At 47.6% G+C, this 26,197-nt stretch overlaps 1 protein-coding gene across 4 annotated transcripts in view; it reads left to right on the forward strand.

Annotated features, from left to right (window-relative positions):
• The window catches only part of CACNA1H (calcium voltage-gated channel subunit alpha1 H), a 638,058-nt gene that overhangs the window by 470,491 nt on the left and 141,370 nt on the right, over positions 1-26,197 (forward strand). For all 4 annotated transcript variants that reach the window (XM_063934881.1, XM_063934879.1, XM_063934882.1 and 1 more), the window contains exons 17-21: positions 13,826-13,949; positions 15,366-15,434; positions 15,533-15,717; positions 21,715-21,841; positions 23,247-23,372. In XM_063934881.1, coding sequence (XP_063790951.1) covers positions 13,826-13,949; positions 15,366-15,434; positions 15,533-15,717; positions 21,715-21,841; positions 23,247-23,372 — 631 coding nt within the window. The remainder of the gene's footprint in view (positions 1-13,825; positions 13,950-15,365; positions 15,435-15,532; positions 15,718-21,714; positions 21,842-23,246; positions 23,373-26,197) is intronic.

Consider the following 26,197-nt stretch of genomic DNA (forward strand, 5'->3'; position numbering starts at 1 on the left):
TATAACCAGCTGCCCCCACCCCTACCATATATATCACCAGCTGTATCCCCCACTATGTATAACCAGCTGCCCCCACCCCCTACCATATATATCACCAGCTGTATCCCCCACTATGTATAACCAGCTGCCCCCACCCCTACCATATATATCACCAGCTGTATCCCTGCACTATGTATAACCAGCTGCCCCCACCCCTACCATATATATCACCAGCTGTATCCCCCCACTATGTATAACCAGCTAACCCCACCCCTACCATATATATCACCAGCTGTATCCCCCCACTATGTATAACCAGCTGCCCCCACCCCCACCATATATATCACCAGCTGTATCCCCCACTATGTATAACCAGCTGCCCCCACCCATACCATATATATCACCAGCTGTATCCCCCACTATGTATAACCAGCTGCCCCCACCCCCACCATATATATCACCAGCTGTATCCCTGCACTATGTATAACCAGCTGTCCCCACCCCTACCATATATGTCACCAGCTGTATCCCCCCACTATGTATAATCAGCTGCCCCCACCCCCTACCATATATATCACCAGCTGTATCCCCCCACTATGTATAACTAGCTGTCCCCACCCCTACCGTATATAACACCAGCTGTATCCCCCCTCTATGTATAACCAGCTGCCCCCACCCCTACCATATATATCACCAGCTGTATCCCCCACTATGTATAACCAGCTGCCCCCACCCCTACCATATGTATCACCAGCTGTATCCCCACTATGTATAACCAGCTGCCCCCACCCCTACCATATATATCACCAGCTGTATCTCTACACTATGTATAACCAGCTGCCCCCACCCCCACCATATATGTCACCAGCTGTATCCCCCACTATGTATAACGAGCTGCCCCCACCATATATATCACCAGCTGTATCCCCCACTATGTATAACCAGCTGCCCCCACCATATATATCACCAGCTGTATCCCCCGCTATGAATAATTAGCTGCCCCCACCCCTACCGTATATATCACCAGCTGTATCCCCCACTATGTATAACCAGCTGCCCCCACCCCTACCATATATATCACCAGCTGTATCCCCCCACTATGTATAACCAGCTGCCCCCACCCCTACCATATATATCACCAGCTGTATCCCCCCACTATGTATAACCAGCTGCCCCCACCCCCAGCATATATATCACCAGCTGTATCCCCCCACTATGTATAACCAGCTGCCCCCACCCCTACCATATATATCACCAGCTGTATCCCCCCACTATGTATAACCAGCTGCCCCCACCCCTACCATATATATCACCAGCTGTATCCCCCCACTATGTATAACCAGCTACCCCCACCCCTACCATATATATCACCAGCTGTATCCCCCCACTATGTATAATCAGCTGCCCCCACCCCTACCATATATATCACCAGCTGTATCCCCCCACTATGTATAACCAGCTGCCTCCACCCCCACCATATATATCACCAGCTGTATCCCTGCACTATGTATAACCAGCTGTCCCCACCCCTACCATATATGTCACCAGCTGTATCCCCCCACTATGTATAACCAGCTGCCCCCACCCCTACCATATATATCACCAGCTGTATACCCCCACTATGTATAACCAGCTGCCCCCACCCCCACCATATATATCACCAGCTGTATCCCTGCACTATGTATAACCAGCTGTTCCCACCCCTACCATATATATCACCAGCTGTATCCCTGCACTATGTATAACCAGCTGCCCCCACCCCCATCATATATATCACCAGCTGTATCCCCCACTATGTATAACCAGCTGTTCCCACCCCTACCATATATATCACCAGCTGTATCCCCCCACTATGTATAACCAGCTGCCCCCACCCCCACCATATAAATCACCAGCTGTATCCCTGCACTATGTACAACCAGCTGTCCCCACCCCTACCATATATATCACCAGCTGTATCCCCCCACTATGTATAACCAGCTGCCCCCCACCCCTACCATATATATCACCAGCTGTATCCCCCCACTATGTATAACCAGCTGCCCCCACCCCCACCATATATATCACCAGCTGTATCCCTGCACTATGTATAACCAGCTGTCCCCACCCCTACCATATATATCATCAGCTGTATCCCTGCACTATGTATAACCAGCTGCCCCCACCCCTACCATATATATCACCAGCTGTATCCCCCCACTATGTATAACCAGCTGCCCCCACCCCTACCATATATATCACCAGCTGTATCCCCCCACTATGTATATCCAGCTGCCCCCACCCCCACCATATATATCACCAGCTTTATCCCTGCACTATGTTTAACCAGCTGTCCCCACCCCTACCATATATATCACCAGCTGTATCCCTGCACTATGTATAACCAGCTGTCCCCACCCCTACCATATATATCACCAGCTGTATCCCCCCACTATGTATAACCAGCTGCCCCCACCCATACCGTATATAACACCAGCTGTGCCCCCTGCAGTATAACACTATTCCCAGTCATAGTCCCTGTGTATAGTAAATCAAGTTAAAGTTACAAAAACACGACCCCCCCCAAAAAAAAAGTATGTTGCCCATTGTCATGTTGACATTTTTAACTTGTCGACCTTTTGTACCTTTCATTTGACCTATTTTACCTGTTGACCTAATGCATTTCGACCATATGGTGTTGAACTATTGACTGTCAATCTAGACAATGTTGACCTATTGTATCACCCAGGACCACTTCAGTATAACACCAGCTGCCCCCCTACAATATATAACACCAGCTGCTCCCCCGCCAGTATAACACCAGCTCTGCCCACCACCATGAATAATACCAGCTCCCTACTATATATAGCACCAGCCACCCCCTACCATATATTACACCAGCTGTCCCCCCACCATGTGTAACACCAGCTGTGACCACCACCGTGTATAACACCAGCTGTCCTCCCACCATGTATAACACCAGCTGTCCTCCCAAACCCCTCCAGTAAAACACCAGCTCTCCCCACCATCATGTATAACACAAGCGGCACCCCCTACCATGAATAACACCAGCTCCCTAACATATATAACACCAGCCACCCCCTACCATAGATTACAACAGCTGTCCCCCCACCATGTATAACACCAGCTGTGACCACCACCATGTATAACACCAGTAGACCCCCTACCACATATAACACCAGCGGTGACCACCACCATGTATAACACCAGCTATCCTCCTACCATGTATAACACCAGCAGCCCCCCTACCATGTATATCACCAACTGTGATCACCACCATGTATAACATCAGCTGTCCCCCCACCATGTATAACACCAGCTGTGACCACCACCATGTATAACACCAGCAGCCCCCTACAATGTAAACCACCAGAAGGTCCTCACCATGAATAACACCAGCAGCCCCCTACCATTTATAACACCAGCTGTCCTCCTTCCATGTATAACATCAGCTGTCCCCCTACCATGTATAACACCAGTAGTCCTCCTACCATGTGTAACACCAGCAGTCCTCCTACCATGTATAACACCAGCTGCCCCCCCACCATGTATAACACCACCTGTCCTCCCACCATGTATAACACCAGCTGTCCTCCTACCATGTATAACACCAGCAGTCCTCCTACCATGTATAACACAAGCTGTCCTGCTACCATGTATAGCACCAGCTGTCCCCTACCATGTATAACACCAGCTGTCCTCCCACCATGTATAACACCAGCTGTCCTCCTACCATGTATAACACCAGCAGCCCCATACCATGAATACCACCAGCTGTTACCACTACCATGTATAACTCCAGCAGCACTCTACCATGTAAACCACCAGCACAGTGGTTCCCAAACTGTGTGCCTAGGCACCCTGTGGTGCCTCGGGACACTTGTAGGGGTGCCTTGGATTGGTGGTCCAGGACCAATTAAAATTATTTCTGGTCAATATAATTGGCAAAACCAGTGCTGGTGGCTGCTAATCATAAAATATGTGGACAAACAGAAGCAAATCTTGTCTCTCACTACACAATTGAACTTAAGGATGACATATAAACACAATTTACATCATTTAATATTTCTTTCTAAATTTCTCAATAAGAAGCATTTGGCCTGGAGGTGCCATGAAAAAAATTCTGATGCTCTAGGGCGCCATGATTCCAAAAAGTTTGGGAACCACTGCACCAGCAGGTCCTCACCATGAATAGCATCAGCAGCCCCCTACCATGTATAACACCAGCTGTCCTCCCTCCGTGTATAAAATCAGCTGTCCCCCTACCATGTATAACACCAGCTCTCCTACCACAATGTATAACACCAGGTGTCCTCCCACCATGTATAACACCAACTGTCCTCCCACGATGTATAGCACCAGCTGTCCTACCATGTATAACACCAGCTGTCCTCCCACCATGTATAACACCAGCAGTCCTCCTACCATGTATAACACCAGCTGTCCTCCTACCATGTACAACACCAGCTGTTCTGCTACCATGTATAACACCAGCTGTCACTCTTACATGTATAACACCAGCTGTCCTTCTACTATGTATAACACCAGCTGTCACTCTTACATGTATAAAACCAGCTGTCCTACCACCATGTATAACACCAGCAGTCCTCCTACCATGTATAACACCAGTTGTCCTCCTACCATGTATAACACCAGCTGTCCTTCTACCATGAATAACACCAGCTGTCATCCTACCATGTATAACACCAGCTGTCCTCCTACCATGTATAACACCAGCAGTCCTCCCACCATGTATAACACCAGCTGTCCTACCACCATGTATAACACCAGCCGTCCTCCTACCATGTATAACACCAGCTGTCCTCCTACCATGTATAACACCAGCTGTCCTCCTACCATGTATAACACCAGCTGTCCTCCTACCATGTATAACACCAGCTGTCCTACCACAATGTATAACACCAGCTGCCTCCTACCATGTATAACACCAGCTGTCCTCCTACCATGTATAACACCAGCTGTCCCCTACCATGTATAACACCAGCTGTCCTCCCACCATGTATAACACCAGCTGTCCTCCTACCATGTATAACACCAGCAGCCCCATACCATGAATACCACCAGCTGTTACCACTACCATGTATAACTCCAGCAGCACTCTACCATGTAAACCACCAGCACAGTGGTTCCCAAACTGTGTGCCTAGGCACCCTGTGGTGCCTCGGGACACTTGTAGGGGTGCCTTGGATTGGTGGTCCAGGACCAATTAAAATTATTTCTGGTCAATATAATTGGCAAAACCAGTGCTGGTGGCTGCTAATCATAAAATATGTGGACAAACAGAAGCAAATCTTGTCTCTCACTACACAATTGAACTTAAGGATGACATATAAACACAATTTACATCATTTAATATTTCTTTCTAAATTTCTCAATAAGAAGCATTTGGCCTGGAGGTGCCATGAAAAAAATTCTGATGCTCTAGGGCGCCATGATTCCAAAAAGTTTGGGAACCACTGCACCAGCAGGTCCTCACCATGAATAGCATCAGCAGCCCCCTACCATGTATAACACCAGCTGTCCTCCCTCCGTGTATAAAATCAGCTGTCCCCCTACCATGTATAACACCAGCTCTCCTACCACAATGTATAACACCAGGTGTCCTCCCACCATGTATAACACCAACTGTCCTCCCACGATGTATAGCACCAGCTGTCCTACCATGTATAACACCAGCTGTCCTCCCACCATGTATAACACCAGCAGTCCTCCTACCATGTATAACACCAGCTGTCCTCCTACCATGTACAACACCAGCTGTTCTGCTACCATGTATAACACCAGCTGTCACTCTTACATGTATAACACCAGCTGTCCTTCTACTATGTATAACACCAGCTGTCACTCTTACATGTATAAAACCAGCTGTCCTACCACCATGTATAACACCAGCAGTCCTCCTACCATGTATAACACCAGTTGTCCTCCTACCATGTATAACACCAGCTGTCCTTCTACCATGAATAACACCAGCTGTCATCCTACCATGTATAACACCAGCTGTCCTCCTACCATGTATAACACCAGCAGTCCTCCCACCATGTATAACACCAGCTGTCCTACCACCATGTATAACACCAGCCGTCCTCCTACCATGTATAACACCAGCTGTCCTCCTACCATGTATAACACCAGCTGTCCTCCTACCATGTATAACACCAGCTGTCCTCCTACCATGTATAACACCAGCTGTCCTACCACAATGTATAACACCAGCTGCCTCCTACCATGTATAACACCAGCTGTCCTCCTACCATGTATAACACCAGCTGCCCCCTACAATGTATAACACCATCAGTCCCCCCACCATGTATAACGCCAGCTGTCCATCTACCATGTATAACACCAGCTGTCCTCCTACCATGTATAACACCAGCTGTCCCCCTACCATGTATAGCACTGGCAGTCCTCCTGCCATGTATAGCACCAGCTGTCCCCCACCATGTTTCTCCTTCATCCACTAGGGGCCACTGGAGCGTAGTTACAATGGGGAAATAGTAGGCAGTAATTGGGAGCTGGCACTTTAAAATTCTCACACTGTGGCTAGCTCCTCCCCTACTATCTCCCCTCCAAGCCAGTCTTAGTTTAGTGCCCGAGGTGAGCTGGTTCACTTGGGTTTAGCTGAAGAATTTTTTCTTTTTCTTTATTATTTTATTTTTCTTTCACACACGCACAGACTGGCAGCTCTGCCACTGCCAGTCTGCACCGCGGGAGCTGCCGGCGGGGTCCCATCGCAGCTGCGTGCGGCTCGGGATGGGCCCCGGCTGAGGGAGACACTGAGCTCTCCTGAGTTGGCCGGACACCGCTGCGTGCGGCGCGTGTCGGGGCCGCTCCACCAGCAGAAGATTCCGGCAGCATGGCAGCGGTAAGTCTCAAAAGTGGCCGGACACCGCTGCGTGCGGCGCGTGTTGGGGCCGCTCTGTCGAGGAGTAAACACCGCTGAGTGCGGCGCAGATCGCTACATCTGGACAGTGGTGAGTAATGTACATTTTGGGCGCGGAGCTTCAGCCCGCTATGCTCCCCGGCCGCAGCAGACTGAGCCAATAGTCTATTGGTTAGGCATGCAGGTTTCTGAAGGCTATATACTGTAGCCTAGTGGACTAAAGTGCGCCCTATTAACTCTGAGACCTGGGTTCAATCCTGATCACTGTCAGGTTGTTACAGGGAGTCCTATGTTTAATCCCCCCTATGGGCTGTGATTAAGATGCAGCCGGGTGGTACAAGCACTTCCCGCTTATTTTACATAGCAGCGGGTTTAAATTTGAAATTGGCGCCAGAACTCCCGCTCCGTATAGCAGGCTCAGCACGCTCCGCTCCCCGGCCGCAGCATACAGGCGGCCGGGGGATACAGGGCACTTCCCGCTTACTGTACACTTGAAGCGGGTTTCATTTAAACTTGGCGCCGAAGCGGGGGGGCGGAGCTAACTCCCGCTCTGTACGGCGGGCTCAGCGCTCTCCGCTCCCCGGCCGCTGCAGCATGCCAAGACGCCGCCTCAGTCCCCTGCTCCCCGGACCGCTGAAAGATCTTTTCCTCTGCCGGGCTGTTTGATGAGCATATTCTACATTAAAAGGTATGAGGGGGTGGAGGAACTTATTCCCGTTTTACTTAGCGGGCTCCCCGGCGACGGCTAGCAGCACTCAGTGTCTCTTGCCAACAAATCCTGTCTCAGGGTTTTTTTAGTTTTTCTGAGCAGGGAGATACTAATATATTTGTTATATCGCACCCATTCCTCCCTGCAGGGCAGTCCTCTGCCTGGCACAGGGAGCCTGCTATATTACAGGAGCTGGGGCTCAGCTCCTTATTAATTAAAATATAGTGTGCATCTACCCTGTGAGGTTCAAATAGACAGTATTGATCTACCCTGTTGGGTTCACTGTGTGGATATATATATATCTATATATATATATATCTATATATATATATATATATATATATATATATGTGTGTGTGCATACAATACCATATATAGGGGATAAAACAGACCACTTCCGCAATGTTTTATAATAACAAAATACCAACCTTGCCACATAACATTTTCCCCCATCTTTTCTCGCAGGCTGGCCACCATTTTGAAAAGCCAGCGGAACCTCTGAGAAACTTCTGGTGCACCTAAATTAATATAATAATAATAATAATAATAATAATACTTTATTGTCATCAATAGTTCAATGAACAATCAACGAAACTAAAAAGCAAGCATATACAGAGACCATAAGAACAGAACGAAAAGAGCACTCCTGAACCCAAGACATTCCCAATTGTCAATTTATCTCGGTCCTATCTGGTTTAACATGTTTATTGCTTTTGGGAACCGGTTAGTCCGACAAAGAATAGAACGGTAACGCCTATTAGATGGCAACACAGAAAACATCCCCCCATTTGGATGAGATAGATCTCCCAAAATACTTCTCACCTTAGTGAGGAGCCTTTTTTCATATATATCCTGAATACAGGGCAGGCTGACTCCAATTACTCTACTTGCAGTTTTAACCACTCTCTGAAGGGACTTACGTTCTACGGCAGTACAGTTCCCAAACCATACCATAATCCCGTATGTGAGGACACTCTCTAAAATTGCTGAATAAAAATTTACTAAAATCTCCTTACGTATTCCCGCCATACGCATTTTCCTCAATAAGAACAAGCGTTGTTGGGATTTTTTAACAACACATCGTGTATGGGTACCCCAAGACAGGTCATTGGAGATGTGAATGCCCAGGAATTTAAAGGACTCAACTGTCTCCACAACCTGATTATTTACAACTATAGGACAGGAGGGCTGCTTGTGAGTTTTCCTAAAATCTACAATCATTTCTTTAGTTTTTTTTACGTTTAGAATTAAATGATTAGTTTGACTCCAAGCTTCTAACCTAGCGACCTCAGATCTATATTCTGACTCATCGTCCTTACTTATTAAACCTACGACTGCGATATCATCGGCAAATTTAATAATGTGAACTGACTCCGAATTTGAGAGGCAATCATAGGTAAACAGAGAGTACAACAGGGGACTCAGTACACAACCCTGAGGCACCCCTGTACTGATTACAAGTTCGCTTGACAGGGAATTGTGCAGTCTAACAGATTGGGGCCTGTTGGTCAAGAAATCCAAGATCCATCTACATACAAAGTTGTTCAATCCCAACTGAGATAATTTAGACACTAATGATGTTGGGATTACTGTATTAAATGCTGAACTGTAATCCACAAACAGAATTCTCGCAGAGGAACATGTGGATTCTAGATGGGTAGCCACACAATGAATCAAGGTGATAGCAGCGTCATCTGTCGACCTATTTGCTTTATATGCAAATTGAAAAGGATCCAGATTGGCTGGGATACTTTTTTTTATGTGTCCCATAACCAATCTATCAAAGGCCTTCATTATAAGAGATGTCAGAGCAATTGGTCGGTAATCGTTTGGCTCACTGGCCTTACCATTTTTGGGGACAGGGACAATAATAGATGACTTGAAACAATTAGCGGTACACTACATACAGGGCAGGGGTGTTGCCTTCCCGTTATTTTTCCTTGGTGTCATTGGGTACTAATGCTATTAGTAATTTGGGAAATGTGTGTAAGGCATCAGACAAATAGCACTGTGGCTCAGTACGCTAGTAGCGGGTATCTGAAAGACCAGAGTTTGAATCCCAACAAAAAAATAAATAAATAAATAAATAAAAACTTTAAGGGGAGCTCCTATAGCCTAGTGGCTAAGACTCCTGTCCCACAGCGCAGCGCTACTGGTTCAGGTCTCCGCTGCTCCAGAAAGTTTATTTGAATTGTGTCGGTCACTACAAGTTATAGTGCAGACCTTACATAGGGCTCTGTTTATTTAACCCACCTTTTCTCCTTTCGTTTGTCTCACCTGGGATAGTCAAAGAATTCCCTCTTAGGTGTACAGTATGCGGTGAAGCCATCGGCTTAGCCCTCCACGCACCTGCAGGACGCTCCTGTTTGAACAGCTCAGATTATGCAGGTAATGTCACTGTTAACCAGAGACCTTGTACGTCATTTCACCTTTCCAGGTTTCTAAAAGAACCTTGCTAACCTTCCATGTTACACGACTCGGCGGTGGAAAGGCCTCTCTGGGAGGAGGCGAGAGATGTCCAGGATACTGATGATGTCTGTTTTCGGTGGAGTCTGAACCAGGGTCTCAGAATATCCAGGTGCATTATACAGCAGTTCGTCTGATACTGCAGGTAAGGGTGGCGGACACATCAGGTCCATCAGGGTTCGACGCCGATGACGAAATGACAGCGACTGGTCCAGTTTCGGATGAGCGGGGCAGGCTCCGGTAGGCGGCCTGCAGACACCCGAATACACAATTTCAGGTATCAAACAATGTTTGTTTTTCCTATCCTTTCCCTGCATACGGCAGGAAATGGTATCAGAACCTCTCCAGGGTATACCCCTCGATGTATCGCCGGTCCAACAGGCTGCCGTTTTTCCTGAGGTAACCTTGCTCAGGGATCCATCGAAGACACATATACGGCAGCGGGGTTCTACCTTGTCCGGAACAGGTAGGTTGTGGAACAATTGTCCTCTAGGTTACGGGATAAGTCGCATCAGGATAAACTGATACTTTGGGACAGTTCAGAATCACGATTCTGCTTTATGTTCTTTTGAGGTCTCCACGTCTGCAGACACGGAACCTGCATTTTCGCTTGGGCTGTCTTAGCCCGTCGACCTCTGGGGCTGCGACAGTGACAGGTGAACCTGCAATCTTATGGGGCAGATGGTTCAGGGGAAGAAAATTTCTGCACCATGGGAGGTAAGTCCACTTTTCTTTCTCCTACTGCTGCCCCAGCTCCAAGACGGACCTTTTCCGTTCTTTCCTTTAGATCTTTCCGTGCCCTTTCAGACTTTCGACTCCACACGGCGGTATCTCCGTCGCCAAGGGATCTCATGATAACAGGCTGAAGCAGAGGTTCAGCATCCTCGGTCCAGTCTGATTTTAGGTCATCCTACACATCCACTACAGGTCAGACCTTCCTACCACCTGGAGGGTCCCAGGGTAGGCGCTGGTCGGTGGTCCTACTGGGAGGACTGAGAAGGTTTGGCCCTCGGCATGGGTCGGCCGGTTTACGATGACAAGAGAGTCATACTGCAGGCGGTGCTCCATATGCTTCTAACCGCAAAGGGGTGTTGATCCCTGTTTTCACATATCATTTGAATCGGAACAGTTCTCAGGCCTTTGTTTTCTTTTCACGTGCCGAAGCCAGATGGCTCGGCCACGCCTATTCTGGCCTTACAATCCTTTCAGTCTGAGATTGCTAGTTTTGAACAAGAAAAGGGGTTTTACGCGTCCCTTGTCTTCAGGGATGCCTGTTTACTCATTTCCGTTGAGTTTTTTCCTCATCGGGCTTTTCTCAGATTCGCATTACAGGATACTCATTTTCACTGTCGGTCCTTTCCATTCGGTCTCTCTCTTCCGCTCCCACAGGGTTCAGGAAGATCACAGAATAGCTCTTTTTCAAGGGCAGGAAGTGACGTTTGTTCCCTAATGGCACAATCTACTGCTAGTATCTCACTCTGCAGATTAGGTGGCTTCTCAATATCCGGAGGATCCAGGAGTTTCTGGGTCGACACGGATCCAATTTAGGCTCCTCGTAGACGTTTTTCAACATGGTCCGTCAGAGGATTTTTCCTTCCTCGACACCAGGTACTCTTTCTTCAGTCAAGTTGCGACGCAATGAGTGGTCACCTACATTCCCCTCTGAGCAGAGGACAACAATCTTCTTTCCAGGTCAAGCCGCCAGGTCAGACTCCCGGGTGAAAGGACATTCCCCGGTGTTTTGTCAACTGGTCCGCTGTTGGCGGAGATTTCTGATCGACCTCCGGGCGTTCTGACTGACTCTTTAACCCTTTACTGCTCTCGGAAGTGAGCTCTGGCGGCAGTAGCCGAGGATGCCCTCAGGGCTCCTTGGAGTTTCTGGTTAGTCTATCCTACCTCCTTTTCTATTTCTACCTCACTTTCGGTAACACAGGTGGGGAGAATGCGCGCTAGTCCTCTCGGTGGCTCCGGTTGGGCCACGAATGACTTAAAGATCCAGCTTGCACCTGTTGTCAGTAGAGGAGCCTTGGCTCCTACCTCGACTGGACTGTCTACTTCAACAGGGTCCTTTTCTTTGTTCAATCTTACACTGGTTTCGTTTAACCGCGTGACTGTTCACGAGACCTCAGAAGGGAGGAGTTCCCTAGTTCGGTTAGGCCTACTGGGCCCCGATTTCAGAAGTCTGTTACCTCTTCTCGCTTTTGCCACTTTTGCAAAACTTTATGGGGCATAGTAGGGATAACAGGGGTTTTCCCCTTCTTTCAGTTACCATTCAGCCGTCATCTTTGGTTTCTCTGGGAGATTTTGCTCGGCTGCGCTTCATACTACATTGGCCTGAATTTTAGGTCTCTGACCTTTCGGTTTTCTTCCAAAAGAGATTAGCCTGGCGGCCGTAAGTTCGGGCTCTCTTTCAGGGAATACTCTATTGGCAACTTCCCACGGCTGAGTTTTCACATTCAGAGTTTCAGCTGTCTTTTCTTCCAGAGGGGATGTCCGTTTTTCATATACGTCTGACACTAGTGTTTTCGGCCCTCTTTGCATGTTGTCAGGGCTCGCCGACTCTCTCTACAGAGGTCTTTGGCTATTCGACAAAGTGTTTTCTTCTTTGTTCTGTACGATGCTCCCGTACTAAATAGCCGGGGTCCCAGCATACACTGGGCCGTTGGATACATCTGACCATCAGAGAGTCTTCTTGGCGGGTGCTCGGGAGCCTTCGTTTTCCATTTCAGCGCACTCTACGCGCATTGTGGGACCTTTGTGGGCGGCTGCCCGTGGGGTCTCCATGAATACTTTATGTCGGGCGGCTACTTGGTCGGACCGTCATTCGTTTTGTCGAATTCTACAAGTTTGACACTTTAGCGGCCTCTGCATCACAGTTTGGCCGAGCGGTTTTTCAAGACTCTCAGCGCTATCCCACCCGTTTTGGGAGCTCTGGGACGTCCCCATTGTAACTACGCTCCAGTGGCCCCTAGTGGATGAAGGAGAAATCAGGATTTTGGTACTTACCGATAAATCCCTTTCTCCGATTCCACAGGGGCCACTGGACGCCCGCCCAGCGCTGTTCCTCCTTGTTTTTTGCTTAACGGTTTGCAGATCACCATGTGACTGCTTGTTGAGTTCGGGCTAGCCTGTTTTTTGTTAGGTTCTGTTCCAGGTTTGGTTTGTGTTATCCTGGTTTACAGGGCGTCATTAACCTCCTCTACCTTACGGTTTGTTTATTCCAGCTCTCCTCGGGCACAGTTTTACGTAGACTGGCTTGGAGGGGAGATAGTAGGGGAGGAGCTAGCCACAGTGTGAGAATTTTAAAGTGCCAGCTCCCAATTACTGCCTACTATTTCCCCATTGTAACTACGCTCCAGTGGCCCCTGTGGAATCGGAGAAAGGGATTTATCGGTAAGTACCAAAATCCTGATATAACACCAGCAGTCCTACTACCATGTATAACACCAGCTGTCCCCCTACCATGTATTACACCAGCTGTCCCCCTACTATGTATAACACCACCTGAGCCCCTACCATGTATAACACAAGCTAGTGCTGTCATCTCACACAACTATCTGACCATGCATAACATGAGCAATCTCTAGTACTATGTGTAACATCTGTTATCTCATCAACCTATACAACACCAGCTGATCACAGCATCATACTCAGCTCCATCTATCTTGAGTCTACAGTACCTTCACTATTATGCACAACCGAGCTTTGGTCATCCTCACCATCACGGACACGCAGCCAAGATGAACATGTCTTCTGTCTTGGTTCAGGTTCCGCATGATGTTCCAAAAGGTTATCGCCCACAAGATGTTTGACCACGTAGTTCTTGTCTTCATCTTCTTGAACTGCATCACAATCGCTTTGGAGAGGCCAGACATAGACCCAAACAGCATGGTGAGATAACGCTCTGCTACGTAGCCACAGCCTAGGCCTTACTAAGTTTCTGAGCTTTGGGATCGCTCAGTTGTGCGCAAAGGAGGGAACCACGTACAGGAAAGTGTCAGAACTAGTATGCTTGCGCTGTAACGTTGTGTCACGGAGCACTTTCTGAACGAATGAATATATAATTTATAGTGTATGGCATGTGGGTATGGTCTGAGTTTATTTCAGTGGTCACAATAGATTATTATTTTCGACATATATGTCAGAACTATTGTTACTGATGTTCAGCATTTTCATAAAGTGATTGCGTTGGGGATGCAGTCAACATTCAAAATGTTGACAGTCAAAATGTCGGCACCACATTGTCATCAGTTTTGGCATCAACATACCTAAAATGTCGACATGAGTGCAGAATATTGATATGTTCCCAGCGTCGTCATGTGTAATGTCGACTTTCTGCAGGGAGCGAATGGTTAGGCAATAGGGGGAGTGTTAGAGCTAGGCTACAGGAGGGGAGGGTTGAGGCTAGGCACTAGGCGGATGGTTAGGGGGCAGAATAGTAGGATTAGGCTTAGGCACTGGGGATTGGTTAGGGTTAGGCTGCAGGAGGAAAAGGTTAGGGCTAGGCGCCAGGAGGAGGGTTAGGGTGCAGAACGGTAGGATTAGGCACTAGGGTGGAGGTTAGGGTTAGACTGCGGGAGGGAGGGTTAGGGCTAGGCACCAGGAGGAGGGTTAGGGTGCAGAAAGGTAGGATTAGGGTTAGGCACTAGGGTGGAGGTTAGGGTTAGACTGCGGGAGGGAGGGTTAGGGCTAGACATTAGGGGGATGGTTAGGGGGCAGAATGGTAGGATTAGGGTTAGGCATTGGAGATTGGTTAAGGTTAGGCTGCAGGAGGAAAAGGTTAGGGCTAGGCACCAGGAGGAGGGTTAGGGTGCAGAACGGTAGGATTAGGGTTAGGCACTAGGGTGAAGGTAAGGGTTAGACTGCGGGAGGGAGGGTTAGGGCTAGACACTAGGGGGAGCGGGTTAGGGTTATGCGGGAGGGGAGAGATAGGGGTTAGGATTAAGGTATAGCGTTACTGCTGACTAACAGCTTGAAGTCACCGTCACCTGGACAGCATATTAAACAAAGTTATTTTCTTATATAATAGCAAACTCTATCCCGGGGGTGGATGAGGATATGGAGCAGTGAGGGGAAAGTTTAGTAATTATAACTTTGACTCTGAGGTATGAGTTAGACCTGATGATTAATCATAATGAGAGGAATTGCCGCTGCTCAGAAGATAGCTTACATCAGGCTTTTCCTCAACGTAGGTGGTATAGAGAAAGGGTAGGTGACTGCAGCTGACTAAAAAGACATGAGGTGTGTATAATGTCTTCATCGTAATTGTATTCCCACCTGCTCAGGTGTTTTATTTTATTTACACAGGAACGGATATTTCTGAGCGTCTCCAACTACATCTTTACGGCAATCTTTGTTGTGGAAATGACCATAAAGGTACTTTAGTGTAGCATTGTTATACAGGCCTAATGTCTCATGAGAAAATCAATGTCCTCATGTCTTCTTGTCTTCTGGCTTCCTCCTGGCCTGGACAGGTGATGGCACTGGGTTTCTTCTCTGGAGACAACGCTTATCTGCAGAGCAGCTGGAACGTCCTGGACGGAGTCTTGGTCTTTGTTTCAATCATTGATATCATCGTGTCTTTAGCATCTGCTGGAGGGGCCAAGATCTTGGGCATCCTGCGGGTGTTAAGGCTGCTGAGGACTCTACGCCCGTTGAGGTATGGATTTTTAAATCAGCAGCTTTCACCCCAATTATTGATATCACCCATTTCCTATATGGAGACACTAAGGGACTGACTCATAGTTGAACGGATGTATATTTTATGCATCCCATCTGATGATACGGGCAACTCACAATACACTCCTACAACCGCGGTTGTACGCCCATAGTTTTATGTATATGTTCGCATCACACTTTTTAGGCCTTTTCTAAAGAAGCCCCTACATTCATAGATGGACTAAAGGCAGGAAAGCAGGTGTGCGTAGAGTAAAATCCACTAGTAACAACACGTGATCTCTAATACATTCCTGAAACATTGCTTGTGAATGTTTACAATTACAACCTGAATTAAAGTACCATGCTGTAGATCAGGTGATCTGTAAGTTGTCTACACTCACAATGACAGCATGTGGCTATTACTCCTCAGAATATAACCTATCAATGTACTAGTAACTAACTAGTGACATCACTGAGGGGGAGATTTAATAAACCTTATAAAGAGTTCAGGTTGAGCTGTTGTCCATAGCAACCAATCAGATTCTATCATCTATATGATTCAGTGACGGGCAACAGGAGGCCCCCAAGCCTTCACTTGCAGCTCCATTCGGCTTTGTTTGTTATACCTTACAATGTTATCAGGTTGACTATCACTGATCTAGTATGTTCGCTAGATTCTGGTTTTTGATAAACCACTCCCTTATAAATGTTAAGTCACATGTCACAGTCATGTGACTAGTTCCTAGAGGTCTCTCATTGGACGTGCTTTGGTTTAGCCTACACTGTAATTATAGTACTGTTGCTGGTCACATGGCCTTACCTAGCGTTCCATAATAGAATCCCGCCATTGAACCATTCAGAGCTATGCATGTAACTTTTTTTTTTTTATAAATATTTTCCATTAATCTGTGTATAAGCTAGTTGACAGATTTTATGCGGTGTCCCAGGGACCACCATGAATATCATTTAGCTTCGGCATGTACTAACGCTAAGCACAGCTGCCCTAGTGAAGTGGCCAGGGAATACTATTACATTTGGTGACCCTGTTAGTGTTCTGTGCACCTGCTGTGCCTTTCTGCAACCCTGACGTGCTGGCGGAACGCGCTGCATTCAGAATGGTACACACCCTAATCAGATGTTGTACATACTCCTCACATCCTTGGCACAAGCGATCCTCCTCTAATGGGATCGCTCAGGCCTGTGCTGCATTTTGACATAAATGATTATAATTTTATTGTCAGCGGCAAGAAGTGCCTGCCAGACAGAATCTCCCGGTATCACACTAATGTAATTTGTAAGTAGCAATGGCAGTATTTATCCAGACGTTCACATGCGCCGCCAACGGGCAGGTCTGCCATAAAATCAGAGAAGAAATATGCCTTTACTATTTCCAGGAACAGAATAAATTGCATCTAATAGGGCCCAGGACGAGGCACGTGGCACCGCGCACATCACTGGCGAAACGTCCTCGGATGCCAGGGCTCAATTAGCAAGGGGCTGATTGATATCACACCCAGCTGTCTCTCACGACACGGACCCCGCCGGATCTTAAGTGCTTTTCATTTTCCTGGAAATAAGACTCAGCTCACCTAATATTGTCTGTAGTGAAACAAAGGTCAGCTGGCTCCTAGGGAAATAAAGTTAGTGGATGAGAATGCGTTTATTAAATGGAAATCCAGCCAAAAATGTGGGGTTTCATTTGAAACCTTCATTGTATTCCCAATCTTCTATTTCTTTCCGTTTATTTTCTAATTCCTTTTTAATGGTGTTTTGAAGCTTTTTTGGTCATTATTTCCATTTTATCCTACTGCCAAACGTCAACTTGGCCGGAGAGGGCAGTGAGTTCTAGGAATGTAAATGCAGGGGTCCATCTGCAGGAAAATGGTCATATTAACATGCAGACAGAAAAAACCCCAGCCCAGCATGGGTGGAACTGCCCCGCAATCGCAATTCGATTGCGATCGCATTGCAAAAACCTCAAGTAGAGGTTAATCTCTGCACGTAGGCAGGGGCACCGCAGGCATGTTTCCGATTGCAGGAAATGCAGGCGACGTCATCAGCCGGCCCCGAAAGCGGGCCAAGACATGCCTGCTCTTCCAACAACACTCCCCCTCCCCCCCAATGCCGCGTCACCACTCCCGTATGCCTGTCGCCTGTCAATCATAATGCGAACGCTTCCTTCCAGGGTGCAATCGCATCATGTATAGCCTGCGGCCGTGGTTCATGCGCATACGGACGAAAATTGTCCTGTTTACGATTTTTGCCCATCTGCGACAGGGTCTGAATATGGCCCTCGGTGTATTACTGCAATCCCCCGTCCTGATAGAACATTACTTAGCGGTAGCTATATTGTGGGTGTGGTATGGAGGGTCGACAGCAACTAGGTCGACAGCTATTGGTCGACAATAACTAGGTTGACTTGGATGCTAGGTCGACAGGGTTTGTAGGTCTACATGGTCTAGGTCGACAGGTCAAAAAGTCGACATGAGTTTTTAATGTTTTTTTTTGGTGTCGTTTTCTCCGTACAGTGACCCCTCGCTTTGCTCGCCATGCTTCAGGCACGGTACCTCGCTCCGCTACCCGCTGCGCTCGGCACAGGTTACCATTCCCAATCGTAGTCCGCGTGGATCATTAAGTATGAAAAAGTTCATTTAAAAAAACCAAAAAACTCATGTCAACCTTTTGACCTGTTGACCTAGAGACTCTGTCGACCTAGAAACCCTGTCGACCTAGTTACTGTTGACCAATAGTGGTCGACCTAGACACTGTCGACCTAGTTACTGTCGACCTAGAGACCGGATACCCTATATTATATAGCCCAAATGCTAATGTATGCCTTAATTGGGCAGAAACAGCCTTTTCCACATGACTTGAGACAAATACTTGATAAATAGTCACTAATTTAGCGCTGAGGATGGTCAAGCCTTCCAGCGAGAAGTACTGTAGGGGCCGGGTGTAGTACTGCTGACTGGCGGTCAGCTTTCCGACGCCGGGATCCCGGCAGCATACCGACGCCGGGATCCCGGCGGGGAGGAGGGAGTGCAGCAAGCCCCTTGCGGGCTCGCTGCGCTTGCCAGGCTGCGGGCTCGGTGGCGACCTGCGGTCGCCACGGTTGGTTCTATTCCCACTCTATGGGTGTCGTGGACACCCACGAGTGGAAATAGTCCCTGTTGGTCGGCATGCCGACCATCGGGATAGTGAGCCGTCGGGCTGGTGGAGGAGGTCATGTGACTGTCGGTCAGCTGACCGGCGGTCACATGAATACCACCCGTAGGGGCCTGTGCTGATTCCCAGGGAAAGACAAGAGATGGTTAATATGAGATGTGTTTCTTGATGAAGTTAGGGCTTGCATCTTCTCTCACTACACTGTGGAGCCATTAGAGATGTGAGCAGCAGGCGAGAATAAGCAGGAGAAAATAAAGCGCACTAGAATTGTTCGGTGACCTCGCCGCTCCCAAGAGAGACAATGACTCAGGGACTCCGTATAGTGGTTGTTCACAAACAGATCGCTGAGCACCGCAGAGAGGTGCAGGGGAAGGCAGACACACACTTTGCTGGGGGAAGAAGGCTACAGACAGAATGTTTCTGATATGCATGAGCAGCACAGCCACACTCCCCGTCAACGGGAAACGTGCATTCTGGGGTGAAGGAAAATTGTACATTTGCCCTGTGAAATGAATATGCAGAATAAAAGGAAAGTATAACGTTGTGCTCTGGGATTCATTAACGGCCACCACTTTCATCCAAGCGGCACAAACCTGCTATCTTCTACACAGTAGGCGATAAGCCTAATTTGCTCTCCATGTCGCAGAGATCTGCCTGATTTCTCTGTGACAGGCCCAATACTATTAAATGGCGTCAGATAGGCGAGTCTTCTATCTTCAGAAGGGTTACACTTGTTTTCTTGGGGTGTAGTATGTGATGCCGGCGGTTGGGCTCCCGGCGGCCAGTATTCCGACGCCGGAATCCAGACCGCCGGCATACCGACAACTGGGCGAGCGCAAATGAGCCCCTTGTGGGCTCGCTGCACTCGCCACGCTGCGGGCACGGTGGCTCACACTATCTATTCTCCCTTCAGGGGGGTCGTGGACCCCCAAGAGGGAGAAAAGCTATCGGTATGCCGGTGGTCAGGATTCAGGAGCCTGTATGGTGGTCGTCAGGAGCCCGGCCGCCGGCAACCTGAAGACCACCCGTTTTCTTGTACATGCCCGCTAATAAACAGGTACCTTACTTGGGGTGCCAAGATGTATTGTGCCACACTCCTTCACGATGACCTTAGTCATGGCATGGAAAGGGCGTAGCTACCATAGGTGCAGCTGCTATGGGGCCCAGAGCTGAGAGGGGCCACCTTCCCTGTCAAAGTTACATGTGTTATATACATTTTTCGCCATTGGGTGGTACGTAGGGGTCCTCTCAAACTTTGTCCTTGAGGCCTGCAATATATCTAGGTATGCCCCTGGACCTGCACATTGTAGTGTGGTATAAAATGAATTGGATGGCATTTTAATGTTATATAATATGAACCGGGGCACTGTAATGAGGCACAATATGAACTCCCCGTTCTATATAAATATGAACTCCCCGTTCTATATATATATAGCACTATATGTCATAATGTGAATTGGGGGTACTGTGCGGCATAATGTGTACTGGCAGCTCTAAAATATGACATAGGGTGAACTTAAGCACTACTGCGATTCATAAAAGAAACTAGGGCACTAGTATGGGACACAACATTAAATAAGGCTCTACTATGGTTCAGAAAATGAACTAGGGCACTATTATAGGGGATAAAATGAACAGCTGCTGCAGAGAAGTGTCTCTCTAGAAGCACTGGGACGGGGCCCCCTTCAAAATGTTGTCATGGGGCCCACAGAGTTCTGGCTACGCCCCTGGGCGTGGGTATGGCCTCCATGGCCAGAGGAGTCCCCAAATACTTGTGTCCTTATCACATAGTACTTGGTGGAGTGGTTGCATGTGGATAACAGGTGTAGTATGCCGGATCACCTCATGATGGAAAAACAATATACTTTTACATTTCTACTTCCAGCACAATACTGTAGGCATTACGGTTTCATGGACAACTTTGCCTCCTTCCTCCTGCGCATAACGTCACAAGATGTTCTTATGCACTCTCCTTACTCCATCTGCACAATACTCATTACAAATCATTTCAAATGATTCTTTTGTCTCATTCCTCAGGCACAGTCTTACCATGTTGCCGGGTGCAGTAGTTCTGGGTGTGGTATGCAAGGTCGACAGCAACTAGGTCGACAGTAACTAAGTCGACAGGGTCTCTAGATTGACATGGTCTAGGTCGACATGTCAAAAAGTCGACATTAGTTTTTTGTTTTTTTGGTGTCGTTTTCTCCGTACAGTGACCGGGAACCCCAATTAGGGCACCGTGTCCCCTCGCATGGCTTGCTTCGCTCGCCATGCTTCTGGCAAGGTGCCTCACTCCGCTACCGCTCTGCTCGGCACAGGTTCCTATTCCCATTCGTAGTCCGCATTATTCGTTAAGCATGAAAAAAGGTTAAAAAAAATTTTGGGAAAAACTCAGGTTGACCTTTAGACCTAGAACATGTCGACCTAGTTACTGTCAACCAATAGTGGTCAACCTAGTTACTGTCGACCTTGAGACCGGATCCCAGTAGTTCCACAGAATAAGATATCACTGTTCATGCACATAAGTATACAGGGGACTCCAGATTGGAAGTTCTTGCGTACCGGTAACTCCCCATCAGCCTGAATGTATGTGCAATAAAATTCACATGGCAGATGGAGTTGCTGCTAATATCGGCAAACACCAGCTGATGAAATGTAATGAATGTGTTGTACAGAAATATTAGCATAATATGTATCAAGGCGTTAATATAGCATTGAGCTGTCCAAATATGACACATTATGCTGGTTTTATGAATGGCTGTTTGCTTGCTGTGTCTGTGTCTGTGGATTATAGTGTACGATCTCCTCTGTGGTTTTCTTGTGCCCACCTTAGAGTCATCAGCCGTGCGCCGGGGCTAAAGCTAGTGGTAGAGACTTTGATTTCCTCCCTCCGGCCAATCGGGAATATCGTCCTCATCTGCTGCGCTTTCTTCATTATCTTCGGAATCTTGGGAGTACAGGTACAAATAAGTCACCGTTATTATTTTTATTATCAACATTCATTTATGTAGTGTAATTCTGAGTGTTCATGTGTATCAAGGTGGGGGTGGGTTAGAAGGATAAAAGATGGCCGATAGTTACAGTATATAAGAGCTTACACGGGCCCTTATTTTGTAGTCGTAAGAACATGTCTGCTCTATATTTATTGTTATACTTTAATTATAAGGCGCCACAAGAGTTTCATAGCGCCATACAAGGGGATAAAACTGACCTCTGGACACATAAAGTACAGAGTATTACAGACAGAATATACATTCATATAGATACATAAATACAGTGAGCAGTTAGCATCATTCTACAGAGTATTTCAGCCTGTGGCGGTAGGAAAAGCAGAAGTAACTGACCAATGTTAGAGCCGCAGACCCTTCAATGTGACCCATTCCATTAGGTACGAAATGCTCTGCTCCTGGACTTCCCTCTTAATTTATGATTGCCGTCACCTGTGGCGAACTTGTTAATTGATAAGAAAGGTGTCTCAGCACAGATGATGGCAATCATCAATTAAGAGGGTAGTCCAGGAGCAGAGCACTTTGTACCTAATACAGTGGTTTCCAAACTTTTTTTTAATAACGGCGCCCTGGAATATCAGATTTTTTTTTCACGACACCCCTAGGCCAAAAATTTCTTATTGAGAAATTTAGAAAGAAATATTACATTAAGTAGATCGCGTTTATATGTCATCCTTAGGGTCAGTGGTGTGGTGAGAGACAAGATTTGCTTCTGTTTGGCCACATATTTTATGACTGGCAGCCACGGCACACAGTTTGGGAACCTCTGACCTAATAGAAGGGGTCATGTTGAAGGGTCTATAGCTGCAGCGTGGCTACAAGACAAGTTATTACGGGAGGGAATATACATATAGCATGATGGGATAGCTCAGATCTCCAGAAAGATAATCAATAACATACTCCCCGACTTAACCAATGGGAGGTCTGGACTAAACAGGCCCTGCCCCAAGATACCCAGCCACACCCATTGTTGCCAAAGTCATGTCACTTTCTGATAAGCCGCACCCCTTTCTGTGCCCTAGACCTTCTGGCAGGTGGGCATGTGTATGAGCTATATATTTACTGTATGCAGCGACTGGCGACATATACAGTGACTGCAGCCTCTAACATTAAAGTCTCAGCCTTCACTCATTGAGAATCCTTGTTTTTTTAAACACCAACAACAGCAGCCTGTGGGGGGGGGGGGGGGGGGGGGGGGGCAATTGCTCTTATGCAAAATTACCAGGCATGCCCCCATCATGTCTCTATACACGCTGTGTAGCCCTCTGCTGTCTCGGCGTCCAGGAGAACCTGTAGAGATGAGGGTCGTATGGTTTGGTCTTACAGACATCATGTAAGATCTGATTATGTCTTTCAGCTTTTCAAAGGAAAGTTCTATTCCTGCGAGGGGCCGGATGTCCGTAACGTCACCAACAGGTCTGAATGCGTAGGGCCACGTAACAAGTGGGTGAGACGAAAGTACAACTTCGATAACCTCGGGCAGGTGGGTGATACTGTAGAACTGTTTTCTCTCTCCAGTGTGTCGGTAATGAGATGAAATCAATCACGAGTCAAATGTAATAAACTGCAGATTGATTTTAGCAGTCTGTAAAAGCGGCTTTTTATTCCTTTTATTATTGGATCGTAAAATGGGAATTTAGTGTCAACAAAACACTTTAACTTGTTTTCTTACAGATTTTTTGTTATTATTGACAGAAGTTATAAAATAATCTATTTAATAAAACTGGTGGCGTTTCAAGGTTAAAACACATCTCAGTCCCCCACAGATACTCTTTTTCTCAAGCAAGTCATTGGGGTATATTTACTAAAATTCGTATTTTTCCGAAAAAGGTCAAAGTTCAATCACGAATGACATCGACAGTGTAAAATTGCAACTTTTTGAATTGATTACGACTAATTTACTAAGCTGCCGTATTTTGCCTTTTCGGGTTTTCCGATGTCGATGTCATTCGTGTTTTTTTTCCGTTTTTTACGGCAGTGATTAGCAAAACACTGCCGACTTTATCACAATGAATCTCGGCCGGATCTGTGTGATCCGTGCTGGGGTTCATTTTTTTTTATTTTAAATAAGCACTGTAAAACTAAAAAAAAATTGCGTGGGGTCCCCCCTCCTAAGCATAACCAGCCTCGGGCTCTTTGAGCCGGTCCTGGTTGCAGAAATATGGGGAAAAAATGGACAGGGGTTCCCCCATATTTAAACAACCAGCACCGGGCTCTGCGCCTGGTCCTGGTTCCCAAAATACGGGGGACAAAAAGAGTAGGGGTCCCCCGTATTTTAGAAACCAGCACCGGGCTCCACTAGCTGGACAGATAATGCCACAGCCGGGGGTCACTTTGATACAGTGCCCTGCGGCCGTGGCATCAAATATCCAACTAGTCACCCCTGGCCGGGGTACCCTGGGGGAGTGGGGACCCTACAATCAAGGGGTCCCCCCCCCCAGCCACCCAAGGGCCAGGGGTGAAGCCCGAGGCTGTCCCCCCCCATCCAATGGGCTGCAGATGGGGGGCTGATAGCCTTTGTTGTAAAGTGAAAGATATTGTTTTTAGTAGCAGTACTACAAGGCCCAGCAAGCATCCACCGCAAGCTGGTACTTGGAGAACCACAAGTACCAGCATGCGGCGGAAAAACGGGCCCGCTGGTACCTGTAGTACTACTACTAAAAAAATACCCAAAAAAAGACATTACACACACACCTTGATAGTAAAACTTTAATGCATTCATCCACACCAACTTACCTATGTCCCCACGCAGGTCGGTCCTCTTGTCCAGTAGAATCCATGGTGTACCTGTTGAATAAATTATACTCACCAAATCCTGTGTTGAAGGCTCCTCGGTAAATCCAGTTGTAATCCACGTACTTGATAAAAATAAAAAAACGGAGACTCGATCCTCGCACTGAAAGGGGCCCCATGTTTTCACATGGGTCCCCTTTCCCCGAATGCCAGAAACCCCCTCTGACTTATGTCTAAGTGGGTTTCTTCAGCCAATCAGGGAGCGCCACGTTGTGGCACCCTCCTGATCGGCTGTGTGCTCCTGTACTGACTGACAGGCGGCACACGGCAGTGTTACAATGTAGCGCCTATGCGCTCCATTGTAACCAATGGTGGGAACTTTCTGCTCAGCGGTTGACCGAAAGTGACCTCACCGCTGAGCAGAAAGTTCCCACCATTGGTTACAATGGAGCGCATAGGCGCTACATTGTAACACTGCCGTGTGCCGCCTGTCAGTCAGTACAGGAGCACACAGCCGATCAGGAGGGTGCTACAACGTGGCGCTCCCTGATTGGCTGAAGAAACCCACTTAGACAGAAGTCAAAGTGGGTTTCTGGCATTCGGGGAAAGGGGTCCCATGTGAAAACATGGGGCCCCTTTCAGAGTTCGTGGTCGGGTATTCGTTTTTTTTTATTTCTCAAGTACGTGGATTACACATGGATTTGAAGAGGACCGATCTACACTGGATTTTGTGAGTATAATTTTTTCAACAGGTACCCCTTGGATTCTACTGGAGAAGAGGACCGACCTGCGTGTGAACATAAGGTAAGTATGTGTATATGTTTGTGTGGATGGATGTATTAAAACTTTACTTTCAAGGTGTGTGTGTTTTGTCATTTTTGGGGTATTTTTTTAGTAGTAGTTCTACAGGTACCAGCGGCCCAGTTTTTCCGCCGCATGCTGGTACTTGTGGTTCTCCAAGTACCAGCTTGCGGGGGAGGCTTGCTGGGACTTGTAGTACTGCTACTAAAAACAATATTCAAAACTATCCAAAAAGGCGATCAGCCCCCCATCCGCAGCCCATTGGATGGGGGGGACAGCCTCGGGCTTCACCCCTGGCCCTTGGTGGCTGGGGGGGGGGGGACCCCTTGATTGAAGGGGTCCCCACTCCCTCAGGGTACCCCGGCCAGGGGTGACTAGTTGGATATTTGATGCCACGGCCGCAGGGCACTGTATAAAAGTGACCCCCGGCTGTGGCATTATCTGTCCAGCTAGTGGAGCCCGGTGCTGGTTTCAAAAAATACGGGGGACCCCTACGTTTTTTGTCCCCCGTATTTTTGGAACCAGGACCAGGCGCAGAGCCCGGTGCTGGTTGCTTAAATATGGGGGAACCCCTGTCCCTTTTTTTTCCCCATATTTCTGCAACCAGGGTCGGCTCAAAGAGCCCGAGGCTGGTTATGCTTAGGAGGGGGGACCCCACGCAATTTTTTGTGTGAAAAATAACACTTTCTCACCCCTTCCCACTGATATACATGCACGGATTTCATGGATCCGTGCATGCCTATCCAATCACGGCTCAAAAAAGCAGGTCTGGGT

The sequence above is a fragment of the Pseudophryne corroboree genome, chromosome 7 (genome assembly GCF_028390025.1).
Source record: "Pseudophryne corroboree isolate aPseCor3 chromosome 7, aPseCor3.hap2, whole genome shotgun sequence".
Lineage (NCBI taxonomy): Eukaryota > Metazoa > Chordata > Amphibia > Anura > Myobatrachidae > Pseudophryne > Pseudophryne corroboree.